At 32.8% G+C, this 18,361-nt stretch overlaps 1 protein-coding gene across 2 annotated transcripts in view; it reads right to left on the bottom strand.

The window, feature by feature from the left end:
* Positions 1-696: 696 nt before the first annotated feature.
* Positions 697-18,361, bottom strand: part of LOC138691235 (kinesin-like protein KIF12) — a 303,486-nt gene continuing 285,821 nt past the window's right edge. For both annotated transcript variants that reach the window (XM_069813042.1, XM_069813043.1), the window contains exon 17: positions 697-6,815. In XM_069813042.1, the coding sequence (XP_069669143.1) occupies positions 6,803-6,815 (13 nt within the window). In that variant the 3' untranslated portion in view covers positions 697-6,802. The remainder of the gene's footprint in view (positions 6,816-18,361) is intronic.

Genomic DNA, 18,361 nt, shown 5'->3' with positions numbered 1-18,361 from the left:
TAAATTCGTTGTAACTTAGATTTTAGGCTATATGGCATTCAAAATACATTATTTAAAAGGGGGGTTATAAGGGGGCCTCAATTAAATAAATCGAAATATCTCGCTTATTATTGATTTTTGTGAAAAATGTTACATAACAAATGTTTCTTTAAAAATAGTTTGCGATAAGTTTTATTCCTTGAAAAATTTTGATAGGACTGATATTTAATGAGATAAATGAGTTTTAAAATTAAAATAACTGCCATCTAAGGCAGTATAATGAAATCAAAAACAAATGACTTCGTATATAAGGGGACTTGGAAAGCAACAATCGAAAGCTATGAAAGATAGCCTACAGAGAATGTTTCTGTGTTTGTATGAAGTAATATCGGAAACTAAATTAACCGATTTGTATAATTAATTATTATTTCACCATTGGAAAGTGTAGTTTCTCTAGATGGACATAATGTTATTACAATAACTTCTGATATAATATAATATAATATAATATTATATTATATTATATAATTTAAGTTATTTGAAGGGTTCAGAACCATAGTGGGCCAAACGCCATTTACTGAATACGTAGAAAAGAAGGGTTAAAATTAAGTTATTACCATAATTCAATGGAAACATATAGCAAGTAAAATAAAGTAAGTTATAGACATTAAATCTAAATGATGTCAATGTTCATTAAACTATGGTTGCATGTAATAAAAATTAAGAAACATGTTAAAGGAATTGTCATTGCACCAAATGAGTGTCTCTGTACCAAAATGATCGCATTTTAATTATTTGGATGCAATTTAAATTAAGTAACATATTAAACGATTTATCCTTCTATCAAACACGAATGATCCCTGGATCAAAAGTCCTATTTTAATTATGTAATTACTTCATATTTATTTCTAACGGGTGCAGCGGAGCGCACGGGTACGGCTAGTATAATAATATAATATAGTTTTTTAATAAACGATTTACTTTTATTTTGAAGAACACTTTTACTTCAATTGTTTTATTGTTGTTACTATGGCAATGAAATAAACAGCAATTTAAGCTATTCTTGAATGAGATGCTTTATTTGCAAATTCGTATCAGAAAATAATGGTTTTGCTTCTGTAAATGCGAATTGGTCTTATTCAGTGTTGGTATGAATGTAATAGAGATTGTTCCAGCACACTGAGAAAATTCAGAATTTGAAATGAATTGAGGTACGGATCCTGCAATTTATCGTCATTTTGAAGAGATTGGCTCTGTGGCAGATAAAAAGAACGTTGCGGTAGATCAAGGTGCGGTATGTAGAAAATGCTGTAAATTCTGCAATGGTTTCACAAGAAGTCCAAAACTTTCCTGTGGGTTATGTTCAAAACATGACATCTGGATATGTAAGTTTATGTTTGCCAAGAATACCGTAGTCTAAGTTATTAAGTATAAATTAAAATAATATTTTAATTTGTATGTAAAGGTAAACGATTATTTCATTTGCAAGCTTCTGTGTGAAAAACGTATTTTACGTTGTAGAAATACCTCCAGTACAGCCCTAATTTTTCTTTTCAGTCAGATTCATCTTAAGTCCAAACGGAATAGTCACCCCTTATATTTTGTCCATTTTTTCATATGAACCATATACACACCACTTTTGCTATCTATTAGATTTCGGTTATTACTGCTTCTGGAGAGTGTCACTCAAAGAATATCCTGCATAAATAACCCAGCATTTCCCGAACAAGATCTGTGAATCTTAAACTACACATTTTCAAACAATGGACTGCAACTGTTTATAGGTAGATTTATATTCATATCCTCCTAGAGATTAAAAAAAAATTACGTTCAATTAATTATAACTTTCAGAAATATGTCATTCAGCTTAAAAACGAAACATGTTCTTTGGTCATTATTTTTCTTTTTAGATAAATTGATTATTATTATTTAAAAATATGTTTAACAGCATCACTAATTCAGTAGCTTTGATCTTGAGATCATATGAACTTCTCTCACAGTAGGCACATTCAAATTGTAAGATACAGAGGGCCGTACTGAAAGTCATGAGCAACACATTGCTATAATTTCAATTTCAACAATGTAACAAAAACGATTATATGACCATATTCTACAGGCTTTACATTATGTATTGACATATTGTGACGTCATTAACTTTTATCATGTGACCACAGGCAATGTTTGCAAAATGGTCGACAATGTGCTGTCATTAAATTCCTTGTTAAAGAAGAAAAATCTGCTGCTGAAATTCACCTCAGACTTCAGCGTGCATACGGAGATGTGTGCATGGGCGCCAGCAGTGTTAGGAGATATGAAACTTTTCGAAGATGGGAACACGAGCATCCAAGATGAGCCTCGTAGCGGTCACCCTCAAACTGTCTCCATGGAACGCAACAAGAAAAGAGTTGATGAGTTCTGGGATGCATTTTGGTTGAATTTCTTGAACCTGGACAGACCATAAATGCTGTCTGCTATATTCAGACAGTTTTGAAGCTCCATCGTGCATTGCACGAGAAACGCCCTGAAAAAAAGATCATCCTGCAACACGATAATGCGTGGCCTCACACTGATTGTGTCACCGTGGAGAAAATCAGAACATTTGAATGAGAAACTCTTCCGCAGTCTCCCTACAGTTCCGACTTGGCACCCTCCGACTACCATCTTTTCGGTTCTGTAAAGGAGCAGCTGCGAGGCCAATACTACGAGACGCTGGAGGACATCCGGAAAGCAGTGCGTCAGTGTCTTCGGGAAGATGAAACAGCAAGGGAATTTTCAAACTTACAGAATGGCGGAAAAAATTTGTGCAAAGAAATGGAGACTATGTTGAAAAGTGACAGAAAAGTCTGTAGATTAAGATGATGTACCTGATTTGTCTAAAAATTAAGATTTAGGCCTATAACAATGAGTTGCTCATGTCTTTCAGCATGACCCTAGTACTTGAACTTTTTTAGTATACTAATTGTGGGCACTTGACTGTTCATCATTCACTCATATGATTGTTCAAGCCCGACAGATGGCCTAGGTGGCATTCGTGAACCCGACGCTGACAGGTGTACCATCCTGTCTCAGGCCTTGATAGTGCCAGAACTCATACGCACATGAATAGTCTTATGAGCCCCAGGGGCCCGGATTCCCAAATCATCCTATTCAGTATCGGAAACCCATAATACCCCATGACTTCACCCCAGCCTACTTTTACTATCATAAGTAGAGCATAGCATTTGGTCACCGACAAACTGGAAACAGATTAACTGTACACAGAGTATAGCTCAACAGCACGCTACATGGTTACTGATTAATAGGGCTAGGATTTTGATGAAATTGCATCTTTTTCCTAGTAAGCTAGAAACATTGCTGCTTCAGTATTTATATGTTATGTGATAAACTGAGAGTTTTAAGACATATTTGTTAGGGCATTATTTTGCATTTTTTGCCTGTTTCAACTCATAAGTGCATCTTTTGTTTTTTCTGACATTTTTGAAGCATTTTCATTTAATTTTGGCCATAAATCCCCATTATTTTTTTACTTGATTATTTAACGATGCTGTATCAACACTATTTAGCGTCGATGGAATTGGTGATGGTGATATATTTGGAGAGATGAGGTCGAGGATTCGCCATAGATTACCTGACATTTGTCTTACGGTTGGGAAAAATCTCGGAAGAAACCCAACCAGATAATCAGCCGAAGCGGGAATCGAACCCGCACCCGAGCGCAACTCCGCATTGGCAGGCAAGTGCCTTAACCGACCAAGCTACGCTGGTGGCTAATACCCGTTATTTTGTATAATATTTTAATCGTTTTTCTACACAAATATTGCCATTTTAACGTAGTACACTCCAACAACCCCTTAATATAGACTTCTCTATACCTATTAATTCCGGATAAGAGTGGCCTTGTGGTGGACTAGATGTAAACTATATCAGGTAAAATAATTAATTAAAGTGTACCACTTAAAAAATTACGTAAAATTGAATAAACTTGAATATTGGTACTAGAATTTAATTTTATTATTATTCTAAATATTAAGTAGTACAAAACCTCTTTTCCTACTAAGCCAATTATGTAAGATCAATTTTTAAGCCATTTATAAGGGCTTTTTTTTTTAAGATTTTTATGTTATAAATGCATTGTTTTTAGGACATTTTTTCATGATTTACCAGGTAATCAAAATCCTAGCCCTACTGATTAATATAATGAAGTATGAGACTATTTTGATAGCCAGTTGCATTCTCAGTGAGTTTATGTTAACGCTAACCGATTCTTAGGCTGATTGAAGCCATCGACCTCTAAGTAGACCAACTTATCAACAGAGTCGTAGCTCAGGATGCACCATAAGAGGCTGGTCTACACTACACGCTCGATGAGAAGATGATGGAGATTTGTTGGGATGTCACAGGGGAACTGGAGTTCCCAGAGAAAACCTCTGTGTTAACTGGACTATGGGTTTGTCCAACACAGGTTATAAATCAAGGGTACACCGGGGATCGAATCCAGGTCCACAGGATTATAAGTCCAGCGCTATGTTCGGTTCAATTTTGTCGAGTATGACGAAGTTCGATATTCGCCGATATTTTCTCTGCAGAAGAGAGACCTTGTCATGTTTGTTCGACCTTGTTATGAAAATATTCGCTGTCCTCTACTCCCAAGGCATACCAAAAGCCTGAACAAACCAAATATAACCTGTCACTGATTCTCGACCTTACAAAAACTCGCTTACCTATTTATTTTTACAGATAGGCCTACTGTATGTACAGGGTGTTTCAGGAGGAATAGTAAATATTTTAGGAGGTGGTAGTAAAGACGAATTTGAATAAAAAATTCTATATAAAATGTGTACAATTTTTATTGGGTACAGCGATATGCTGTTAGAACATAATCCAAGATGGTGTTACGCAAAGGCAAATGATTACGTTCAATGCACTTTCGTTTCGTGTGTTGCTACTCCGGTTGCTTTGGGTTTATTTATCGATTGTCATTTTTGTTTTGAAGGCCAAGTTGTGAAATTGTGCTTCAGTTTACGTAATTGGATTTTTCAACTGTGATTATGATTTTTTGGTCAATTCTACTGTATCGTTTAAGCATGCCACACATATTTACAAATGCTGAGTATGCCGATATGATATTTGTGTACGAGTTTTGTAATGTAAACACTGTTGCTGCTTGTAGAGAATACAGCAGACGATTTCCTAACCGTAGAGTTCCAGATTCGAAAGCGTTTGATGCAGTGCCCAGCAGTCATATTTCATCTGAACGTGTAAATGAACAGAATGTGGATGAAGTAGAAAGCATTATTCTAGTCGTTAGGTGATACATCATATAAACCTAACATTTCCCCGAAAGATGGATCGGCAGATATGATCAATTTTCTTGGCCACCAAGATCCCCGGACCTTACTCCTTTAAATGTTTGGTTGAAAGGCGAAGTCTACAAAGAAAAAGTAAACACAAGAGCCGATTTAATCGTTCGGATTATGAATAATGCTGCCCTCATAAAAGAATGCCAAGACGACCTCAGAAGGGCTACACGTGATGTTGTCAAGAGAAGTCGAAAGTGCATTGAAGTCGGTGGTGGAATTTATGAAATAAACTTTGAACGTAATCATTTGTCTTTGCTTAACACCTTCTTGGGTTACATTCTAACAGCTGTATCTCTGTACCAAATAAAAATTGGACATATTTTATATGGAATTTGTTATTCGAATTCGTCTATACTACCACCTCCTAAAATATTTAGATGCTATTCCTCCTGAAACACCCGGTATGTAGTGCGAAACATTTTATCTTTCTACACTCGCGGAGATAGAGCAGAAACGGGAGTACACAGCACAACTGCCTACATTCGAGCATGGAAAGATAAAATGTACACACTGTATTTGTAAAATTATAACTACCATCTGTCAGTTTCATTTCATCATGAGGTAACACAACACAAATCAGACGTCAGTCCTGTCCACACCTGTGGAGTAACAGTCAGCGCGTCTGGCCGCGAAACCAGGTGGCCCGGGTTAGATTCCCGGTTGGGGCAAGTTACCTGGTTGAGGTTTTTTCCGGGGTTTTCCCTCAACCCAATATGAGCAAATGCTAGGTAACTTTCGGTGTTGTATCCCGGACTCATTTCACCGGCATTATCACCTTCATCTCATTCAGACGCTAAATAACGTAAGATGTTGATAAAGCGTCGTAAAATAACCTACTTAAATAAAGACGTCAGTCCCGTGTGTTGTGAGTAGCGAAATCGAAGATTCAATGATTTTTTTAATGCTATGCCTTCATTCTGTATAAAAAAGGCTCCAATAATCATAATCACAATAATTCAGAAAATGTTAGTATAAAGTATAAGTGGATAACTTATAATATTGTTTAAAACACAGATCCTGTTCTTATGTAACCTGGGCTATTTTTCTAACGAAATAAGTTACATAATGCACACTTTCTAGTATTTTTTTTCTCTGCATTAAAAATTGTGCTATTTATGTCATAGTTGTACGACTGATCACAAGCGTACAGAATGTTATCCCAAGCACAGAAACTTCGGAAAAGATGTTCCGGAACAGCATTCAATATGGAAAACAGCCCTAATTTTTATTTCCTGCATTTTGTGCAGTTATCACTAAATGATCGTAATTATAGGCTACTCTTAACAAATTTCAGTAACAAACCTTATCTCTACTTATATAAACTATTTATAGTCTCATAAACTATAAAGGGTCATGATAACTGATACATCATTATATTTTAAAACTGTCACTTTAATAGAATTTCCTAATATCACACTTTTGCTGCCACAGCTCCTTTGAATTCTCCTCCTGTTTTCCGCTCTTCACCTGTAAGACCTGGAAAGAAAAGCAACCATTATGTAATAATAATAATAATAATAATAATAATAATAATAATAATAATAATAATAATAATAATAATAACTTATCCACATCTAGAATGAAATTAAGATTCCTGTAATAATAATCTATACTAATAATAAATCTGTAGCGGAAATTTTTCTGGTAATTTTCGATTTTCCAAAAATAATTGGTCCTAACATATATAATTAACTACCCTGAAACCGAAAATCGCTTTTTTGAAATTTTTGTTTGTATGTCTGTCTGTCTGTTTGTTACCTTTTCACGCGATAATGGCTGAACGGATTTCGATGAAAATTGGAATATAAATTAAGTTCGTTGTAACTTAGATTTTAGGCTATATGGCATTCAAAATACATTAATTAAAAGGGGGTTATAAGGGGGCCTGAATTAAATAAATCGAAAAATCTCGCTTATTATTGATTTTTGTGAAAAATGTTACATAACAAAAGTTTCTTTAAAATAACTTGCGATAAGTTTTATTCCTTGAAAAATTTTGATAGGACTGATATTTAATGAGATAAATGAGTTTTAAAATTAAAATAACTGCCATCTAAGGCCGTGTAATGAAATAAAAAACAAATGACTTCGTCTATAAGGGGCCTTGGACAGCAACAATCGAAAGCTATGAAAGATAGTCTGCAGAGAATGTTTCTGTGTTTGTATGAAGTAATATCGGAAGCTAAATTAACCGATTTGTATAATTAATTATTATTTCATCATTGGAAAGTGTAGTTTCTCTGGATGGACATAATGCTATAATGTTATTACAGTAACTTCTGATATAATAAAATAAAATAAAATAAAATAAAATAAAATAAAATAAAATAAAATAAAATAAAATAAAATAAAATAAAATATAATATAATATAATATAATATAATATAATATAATATAATATAATATAATATAATATGCAATATTATATAATATAATTTAAGTTATTTGAAGGGTTCAGAACCATAGTGGGCCAAGCGCCATTTACTGAATACGTAGAAAACAAGGGTTAAAATTAAGTTATTACCATAATTCAATGGAAACCTATAACAAGTAAAATAAAATAATACACATTAAATCTATATGATGTCAATCTTCATTAAACTATGGTTGCATGCAATAAAAATTAAGAAACATGTTAAAGGAATTGTCATTGCACCAAATGAGTGTCTCTGTACCAAAATGATCGCATTTTAATTATTTGGATGCAATTTAAATTAAGTAACATATTAAACGATTTATCCTTCTATCAAACACGAATGATCCCTGGATCAAATGTCCAATTTTAATTATGTAGGCTAATTATTTTATATTTATTTCTAACGGGTGCAGCGGAGCGCACGGGTACGACTAGTAATAATAATAATAATAATAATAATAATAATAATAATAATAATAATAATAACAATAATAATAATAATTTCTCCACGTCTGGAATGAAATTAAGATTCCTAACACAATATTTGTTAATATTTCATAAGTTACATTAATGGGCACATTGAATTTGCAGGCTGTAAAAGATATAATGCGTAAGTGAAGGCAGAGTGAGCATTAATAAAATAATATAGCCTATAGTGAAACTGCGTGTCGAACACTTGACTATTAAGTACTGACCAGCTTTAGTTGCAGTTTTATCGGAGAAAAATGCAATACAGAACACTGGTTAAAATACAAAGACGTTATGTAGTAGGTAAATATATATCGAACGTTTGTCATGGAATGTACAGTAGTGGAAAATAAAAACCGGACCGACGGAAGTCCCCGAAATGAGCCTCTGCGCATGCCACGCCCGCATTCACAAGATAGCGAGTAATCTATTGAAATTGTTGTAGTTTCGACTGCAGACGTAGCCCATTTCGAAATCCATTAGAAAATAAGTTGGTAAAATTCATGTCCTGGGAATAATTAGTTAATTACGTAGTAAAATATCGCTGCAATCGAAAAATATTGGGAATAAATTTGAATAAGGAACAAAAAAAAGTTTCCTTCCCAGGCAGGATTCGAACCACGAAAGTCTTTGTTACCACAGATTCAAATTTTGCTAGTCACAAAACACATCCATCTTGTATAATTAATTTTAACAATGAAATATATTGCATTTGTTCGATTCTTCCCGTCTTTTGTTTCCTTCAGTGCCTCAAACTTACAGACGAAAAAAACTTTGAGAGTTTTATTTTCATCTGGCATCAGTATTAGTCTATTTGGCAAATATAACTGCGTATTTTTACATTAAATAGCAGTACATACCTCTGGCTTCACTATCCACATTGAAATTAACATAGTTTGACACAATACACAGCACAGAATTCTTTTGTATCAGCTACAAGGGTCGGTCCGGTTTTTTTTGCTACTACTGTACATTTTCTGATGGCTATAGTTTCACTTACCAGTTCAAAAAGTTTACAACTGTTTTCAGCGTTTTATTACTAGTATAAGAATATTATCACGCACATGTCAGGCTTTACGAATTTGAACAAGTGACTTATAAAGACTTTATACGATCGAATCCTCTCAGTTTAAGTTCTATCTCTCAGTTTTCCCTTGGTTGGCTTACCCTCATGTAATGTGTCACAGAATATGTGACAGTGGCACAATGTCCAACGCACTATGTACAGAGGTGCACCCATTACGAGTGACTAAGTGGCCGGGATCCGACGGGATGAGGGCCGTCTTTGAATCATTAAGTGATTAGTTACGCACATCATATTATTATCATAAAATTTACTTAGTCTTACGTTAAAAAGTGTTAAAATTGTTAAAAAAGATATATATCTTCGACAGACGGTCCGTTTCGACGCTATGTTACGTCATCCTCAGTGTCTCTTGAACCACTGGTGATCTTGACTCTATGATGTGCATTTGTCGATGGTAGGGGTGGGGGTGTGTTGTTCCTATGGTGGGGGCTGGTTGTTTGTGTGTTATGATGTTTTATGACGTCGAATAATGTGTGTATTGAACTGCAATTGTGTGTTAAGTATATATTGTGGGTATGCTATTGTATTCTTATATATTTCGTACTGTTCTAGGATGTTCAATTGTAAACTTTTTGGTGTGATGTGTAAAATGTCCATATCTGTTTCTATATTATTGTAGTCATGATTATTGTTGATAATGTGGTCTGTATAATTTGATGTGATGTAGGGTTTGGTTATAGCTTTAATATGTTCATTATATCTTGTGTGAAAGGATCTTCCTGTCTGTCCTATGTGGGCAACTATTGCATTTTAATTTGTAAACTCCACTTGAATTATACGAAATATATAAGAATACAATAGCATACCCACAATATATACTTAACACACAATTGCAGTTCAATACACACATTATTCGACGTCATAATACATCATAACACTCAAACAGCCAGCCCCCACCATAGGAACAACACACCCCCACCCCTACCATCGACAAATGCACATCATAGAGTCAAGATCACCAGTGGTTCAGGAGACACTGAGGATGACGTGACATAGCGTCGAAACGGACCGTCTGTCGAAGATGGGCCTATATACCTTTTTTCTTTAACAATTTTAACACTTTTTAACGTAAGACTAAGTAAATTTTTTATGGTTTTAACAAACTGTTAACGAGAACTTTAATCAATGACATATTATTATGATGTATGCCCTACCGAAGTACATATGATATTTCCGTGCAGCAATTCTGCGTTACCGTATGATGACGGGTGGAAAAATTCGATCTGGCATCAGAGCTAGAATCCGGTGTGGCTTAGTGGATAAAGCGTCAGAACGTAGAGCTAAAACCCGGGTTCGAGTCCCGGTGCCTGAGAGAATTTTTCTCTGTTCTACCCATTCTTCATCATATGGTAACGCTGAATTCCTGCACGAAAATATCATATGTACTTCGGTACATCACAATAATCCACATCTTACAGTTGGTGGAAAGAAAATTGGTTCAGAATGAATTTTCTTCTAAGTAATTTTATTATAAAACAAGAACTGTTGCGTGAATATAGGCTACATTACCTTCAATACGACATGCTTGACATCTTCAAAAGTAAGAAGCAATTTAAAGTGTTCGTATCTTCCATAATTTTAACACAGTCTTGAACATCTGGACACTGTTTCTTTACAGAAGCAATTAGATATTTTTATGTAAGCCTTCAGTTGTCATAGTAACGATTTTGTTTGTTTGAGAACAATTGAGGAGTTCGATGCAAGAAGGAAGTAAGAGATCAAGACGAGGTTTAGAGATACAAATGGTCAACATTTTATTAAAATCCTGGGACCAACAAGCTTGATCGGGGTTATTAGTGCATTTCTCGATCATAAAATAACTACAAATATAGTTATTTAAAAGGTAAATGTCCTATTGGTTCTCATTTCTGTTACAAAAATACTGATAATGTTTCTCAAGATCTCAGTGATCGAGAAATGGTCGTACCCGTTTTTTCGACACTATGATGGTTATGGTTGAATCCCTGACATGGACATTTACCTAACGGTTTATGGGTCCAGACTATCATTGTCTTAGCACAGCTGAATTTTGCGCCATGCTCTGGCAGATGTTTTGCGGAGGTAATCCGGGGTCACATGGGTGAAGGCATCTTCCACAGCTGTTCGTAACTCTTCCGTTGTTCGATACCGGTTTTTCGGACTCTCTCCTTGATGAATCTCCAGATAACACTGTCAGCTGTTGTGAGGTCGGAACTTCTTGGAGACCAGGAAAAGAGAGCTGGGTTATCTTCAGAACCTCTTCCAATCCATCGATCGAGAAAACATGGCACAGAATTCAGCGCATATTAAAGGTGTAATTTAAAATCTCGCAGCACATTCATAATCTAAACCAGGGGAATTTTGAGGGTTTTAGGAGGGAGTGTGTTTACTGAATGTTGACTCTTGTGGACTCACTTTTTTTAATACGCTTATCACTTTTTTTTTCAATTTACTACAACAATCTTTATAATTTTCATTTTTTTTTTCGCGGCACACATGTTGAAAATGGCTGTTCTGGACCCTTAAACCATCCGGTAAATATGCATATCAAGCACTGAATCATAACCGCCATAATGTCGAAAATAAAGGAGATATCCCCACTTCTCGACCACACTGTACTTAGTGGACTAGCCGATAGATAGCAGCAGCCAGACAATCGATAGTCGTGAAATGACTCGAAGTTAAAGGACCTATAAATAAAACCTAAGTTCAAAAAAATAATAGCTTGAAAATAGTATCTAAAAGAAAAAAAACAACGTAACTAGGTAAATCTGAATCTTCATAAATGCACCTTTATTAGAATTTCTCTTTATGCAGGATGAGCCGTTAAGTAATGTATTTAATTTCAGGGAGTTATTCTTTGAGATATTTAAAACAAAAAAGTTTAATGCAACTTTGCTCGTTTTTTGCTTCCTTTTCGAGATAATAGTAATATGCGTTACAAGAGCGGTATGTTGACGTTTTCATGTTCGAGGAAAAGATTGAAAAAGCGAAACGTAGTTGAGCTTTTTTAATTTCCGAGAACATCAAAACAAACATACTGCTCGTGTATCGTACATTATTTTGTGCGAAGATCGTTTATTACATACCTGAAAGACGAATTTCTAATTAGTTGCAATGAAATCTCCATGTTGGTTTCTGTTTAATGACGGCAACTTCGGAAAACCAAAATATCTTTCTTCAACATTGTTGCTATAAAATGTTTTCTGTGTTTACTATATTCCAGCAGGCCGTGATATACGTCTGTCTTTTTTTTCCCCCCAGTTTATAAATGCGAACTTAAAACAAACGGTAAGGTTATGTAATGATTTATTTTTCATTTTAATATTTTAACAATATTATTTATATAACATATTGCAGTAAGAACATCGGCATCTGGAATCTTGTTGATTTTTTCACGGCTTCCTTAATGTTACTTGTATCAGGAATGCAATAGGCCTAAGTTTCGTGGAGTAGTAGACTTTACTTAATTTTTGCAAATATTTAAAAACAATAATTAACATTGCAATTTAGGTGAAATTGCAGTGGTAAGTTTCCAATTTATAATTATTACTATGTTAAACGTCTCTAAAAATAATATGTTAAAAGCCTAAAGCAGTAAAATGAATGTCGCGCTTAAGCGGTAAGAAGAGGGAAATTGTTATGTGTGTTACGTTGGCAATACTGAATGTGGTATTTCACACTTACCGCGTATTGGTTCTGTGCGGAAAACAAGCAAATACGCACGATCTCGCACAAAAGATATTTTATATGAAACACTTCATTGCGTGTTTTGGGAAAGCCATTCAATTAATTCCTAATATTCTCAGTCGATTTAAGAGGGCACTGTATTATGGTAATAGATGATTAAAAAAAATAGTTTTGTCTTTTAAATGTGCAGAAATTTGGTGCCAACAATAATGTAACATTTAAAAATTCCTTTGCAGAACGAAATTTGAATCAAATTTCTGCAAATTTAAGGGACAAAACTAAAATTATTTTGGTCATTTATTATCATAATACACTGCTCCCTTAAATTGACTGAGCATATTGAGAGTCAAATGCCTTTTCCAAAACACGCTATGAAATGTCTCTCTCTCGAGAAGGAAGCAAAAGCGAGCAAAATTGTATTAAACTTTTTTGTTTGAAATATCTCAAAGAATAACCCCTTGCAATTAGTGACATTACTTAGTTACGGTTCACTCTCCATATGGTAGCTGAAAGAAAACAGCAATAATTATTATAGTTAATATTTCGCAGTAGTTGCTGAAATAAGAAAACAGATGTGGATAAAACATGTAGATAACTGTACATAACGTGACACATATTGACTGATGTGGATGGGTGCACATAATAGCTACAATGAACAATAATCTACAAGTGAACATTGATACAACATTGCTACGACGAAAAAAAAATCAGTCCTCTCCTTATTAATGAAACGTTACTGTACCTATTTGCAGCTTTCTCGCTATCTGTACATAATATACAACTACATATATGATAGAGTTGAGTGAACACAGAGTGACAAATGAAGCTTGGCAGACAACAATGATATAAAGCAGTCACGTGTGAAGTTTATTTACGTGTTGTTGACACATGCCTACAGAAGACATGCAGAGAAATACCTCACCCTCTCTTGGCCAAACGAGTGCCAACACATGACGTTGAAACCAAGATGCTTTGTAGAAAGGGCTGTCTCCGCCAAAGATGAAGCTTTTCGGCGTTGAAAATGAGTCAGAATGCTACTCGAAGTCATCGTGAAGAGACACCAGACTCCCAAATGGATCTTTCTCTATATGGAAAGTTTGGGTACGAGGATCTGTTTGGGAGTTATGTGTGGCTATCGTTTGTCCCTGAGGACTGTCCCTTTTTCTAGTCATGAGTGGACTTTGGCGAAGGCTTCCAGGAGAAGATTCTGGTAACTCGTTATCTGGAAAAGGACCACTTCGGATTGGTAACAGGGCCGAATCAGCACTCGTGCTTTGAGCTATTCGCTTCTTAGAATCGCTTGACATACTCTTTATGATTTTTGAGACTGGAGTTGAAGATTGAGAATGATTTCGTACACTGTCTTGCGAATGTTTTGTACCATTGGCATCTCCTAAAGACGCAGTACTGTCGAAAGACTCAAACACAGATGAATATGTTACAGGCCTGCTTGTTGATGAGCGGGGAGAGCTGTTACGCCCCTCTGTTGATGTTTCATGTTTATCGATAGCTTTTCCAATGAATATATTCCTGTCAGGTAACACAGATGATGTAACAATGCCGTAAGTGTTTGCACCTGTTATTCTGGACAACGAAGAAGACCTTCTCCTTCTCTGCTTGTCTGGCTCAGACAATGGAGACTGTGTAGATACACTTTCGTTAGGAGCGGTTGACATCCTTTGCAGAGCATCTGAGGTGTCGTCTTGATTTGGTTCGCTGCACAAGAATGTAAAGGAAATTGTTGAAATATTCCATGTGTTGATATGCGTAAAGATTACATATAAATTCAGGAAGCTTTGTCTTATTAAGGATTTGAAAACAGTGTAGCTAATTCGGATATTCATCCAATAGGCTATTTGTTAAATTAACTACCACTTTAAAAACATAAGGAAAATAATTTCAGGAAGGATGCACTTAAATTAATACTGAATAATTATATGGATTTATGCAACTATACATAAACAAAACAGTTAATTCAGTTAATTTTTTATTGAGACGTTATCACTACTATAAATAGGGTCTATCACCGTCTCAGAAGGTGTCCTCTATAATAATTATTTACTTTATTTGACAAATGCAAAAATACAATAGATTATTCTGCAGAACGAAATTCAATATTATATTAAAAGGAATTGGAGTTCGAGGTTATAGAAGGAAACAGGAGGGACTTGAAAATGAAAATGAGGAAGATTATAAACAAGCAAATGGGCGGAAGAAGTGAGATTAGTAGCCAAGGAAGTGTGGCAGAAGTTTCAAGAAGGAATTCAATTAGCTCAGGACAATCCGAAGCGAGGGCAGTAACCACACAAGGAATGTCTGAAACAGCAAGTTCAAGAAGAATGGAAGCAGACACGTATGACGTCATTGAAAGGAGAGACGCGTGGTCCCAAATAAGTCCTTCGTCACCATGCAAGCAACAGTCACTGAAGACTGCTGACAATAGCGGAAGGGATAAGATGACGAATCAGCTGACAGCGGGAAGAGTAGGTCATAGAAAACAGGTCAAGAAGGTGGTTAAGAAGAAACTAGCAAGACGTCCGGAGCCGACAAAGAGGGGAAGTAAAGAAGATTTGGTTAGTCCATCTACTTGTGAGGGAAAGGAAGGAAATAAGGAACCGCAGAACTACAGTCTACGAAGTTGGTGCTTAAGAGGGATGGAGTGATAAAAGTGTGGCAAAAGACATAGAAACAATAAAGTGAGTGTTCAAGGAGTAAGAGTAACTAGCAAAATAATCGGAGAGAGAATGTATGAACGAATAAGTGAATTAGTGTCCAGAGAAACAAGAGTTAATAAAGGAAGTGACTAGAGAAAATTAGAAGTGTTTGTTAATAGTAATTGGTAGTGAAATGTTACTGAGGTGTTCATTAGAAAGAAGGGAAAATTTTAAGGGGAGAGGTTAGAAAGCAAATTGAGAGTATGTATTATAGTAATAGAGGTAACAAAGGTAAAACAAGATGACTGCACATGTCAATGAAAGTTTATTGTAATTAGAAGGTAATGGGGAGCACGAATACAGAGATGTGGTGGCGACCTATAACCAAATAAGAGTTGTAGAAATAAATATTTCAATATCAATATCAATATCAATATCAATATCAATATCAATATCAATATCAATATCAATATCAATATCAATATCAATATCAATATCAATATCAATATCAATATCAATATCAATATCAATATCAATATCAATATCAATATCAATATCAATATCAATATCAATATCAATATCAATATCAATATCAATATCAATATCAATATCAATATCAATATCAATATCAATATCAATATCAATATCAATATCAATATCAATATCAATATCAATATCAATATCAATATCAATATCAATATCAATATCAATATCAATATCAATATCAATATCAATATCAATATCAATATCAATATCAATATCAATATCAATATCAATATCAATATCAATATCAATATCAATATCAATATCAATATCAATATCAATATCAATATCAATATCAATATCAATATCAATATCAATATCAATATCAATATCAATATCAATATCAATATCAATATCAATATCAATATCAATATCAATATCAATATCAATATCAATATCAATATCAATATCAATATCAATATCAATATCAATATCAATATCAATATCAATATCAATATCAATATCAATATCAATATCAATATCAATATCAATATCAATATCAATATCAATATCAATATCAATATCAATATCAATATCAATATCAATATCAATATCAATATCAATATCAATATCAATATCAATATCAATATCAATATCAATATCAATATCAATATCAATATCAATATCAATATCAATATCAATATCAATATCAATATCAATATCAATATCAATATCAATATCAATATCAATATCAATATCAATATCAATATCAATATCAATATCAATATCAATATCAATATCAATATCAATATCAATATCAATATCAATATCAATATCAATATCAATATCAATATCAATATCAATATCAATATCAATATCAATATCAATATCAATATCAATATCAATATCAATATCAATATCAATATCAATATCAATATCAATATCAATATCAATATCAATATCAATATCAATATCAATATCAATATCAATATCAATATCAATATCAATATCAATATCAATATCAATATCAATATCAATATCAATATCAATATCAATATCAATATCAATATCAATATCAATATCAATATCAATATCAATATCAATATCAATATCAATATCAATATCAATATCAATATCAATATCAATATCAATATCAATATCAATATCAATATCAATATCAATATCAATATCAATATCAATATCAATATCAATATCAATATCAATATCAATATCAATATCAATATCAATATCAATATCAATATCAATATCAATATCAATATCAATATCAATATCAATATCAATATCAATATCAATATCAATATCAATATCAATATCAATATCAATATCAATATCAATATCAATATCAATATCAATATCAATATCAATATCAATATCAATATCAATATCAATATCAATATCAATATCAATATCAATATCAATATCAATATCAATATCAATATCAATATCAATATCAATATCAATATCAATATCAATATCAATATCAATATCAATATCAATATCAATATCAATATCAATATCAATATCAATATCAATATCAATATCAATATCAATATCAATATCAATATCAATATCAATATCAATATCAATATCAATATCAATATCAATATCAATATCAATATCAATATCAATATCAATATCAATATCAATATCAATATCAATATCAATATCAATATCAATATCAATATCAATATCAATATCAATATCAATATCAATATCAATATCAATATCAATATCAATATCAATATCAATATCAATATCAATATCAATATCAATATCAATATCAATATCAATATCAATATCAATATCAATATCAATATCAATATCAATATCAATATCAATATCAATATCAATATCAATATCAATATCAATATCAATATCAATATCAATATCAATATCAATATCAATATCAATATCAATATCAATATCAATATCAATATCAATATCAATATCAATATCAATATCAATATCAATATCAATATCAATATCAATATCAATATCAATATCAATATCAATATCAATATCAATATCAATATCAATATCAATATCAATATCAATATCAATATCAATATCAATATCAATATCAATATCAATATCAATATCAATATCAATATCAATATCAATATCAATATCAATATCAATATCAATATCAATATCAATATCAATATCAATATCAATATCAATATCAATATCAATATCAATATCAATATCAATATCAATATCAATA

This window comes from Periplaneta americana, chromosome 16, assembly GCF_040183065.1.
Source record: "Periplaneta americana isolate PAMFEO1 chromosome 16, P.americana_PAMFEO1_priV1, whole genome shotgun sequence".
In the NCBI taxonomy this organism is placed as follows: domain Eukaryota; kingdom Metazoa; phylum Arthropoda; class Insecta; order Blattodea; family Blattidae; genus Periplaneta; species Periplaneta americana.
The sequence above is the reverse complement of the archived record's forward strand: the minus strand, read 5'-3'. Positions and strand labels throughout refer to the sequence as shown.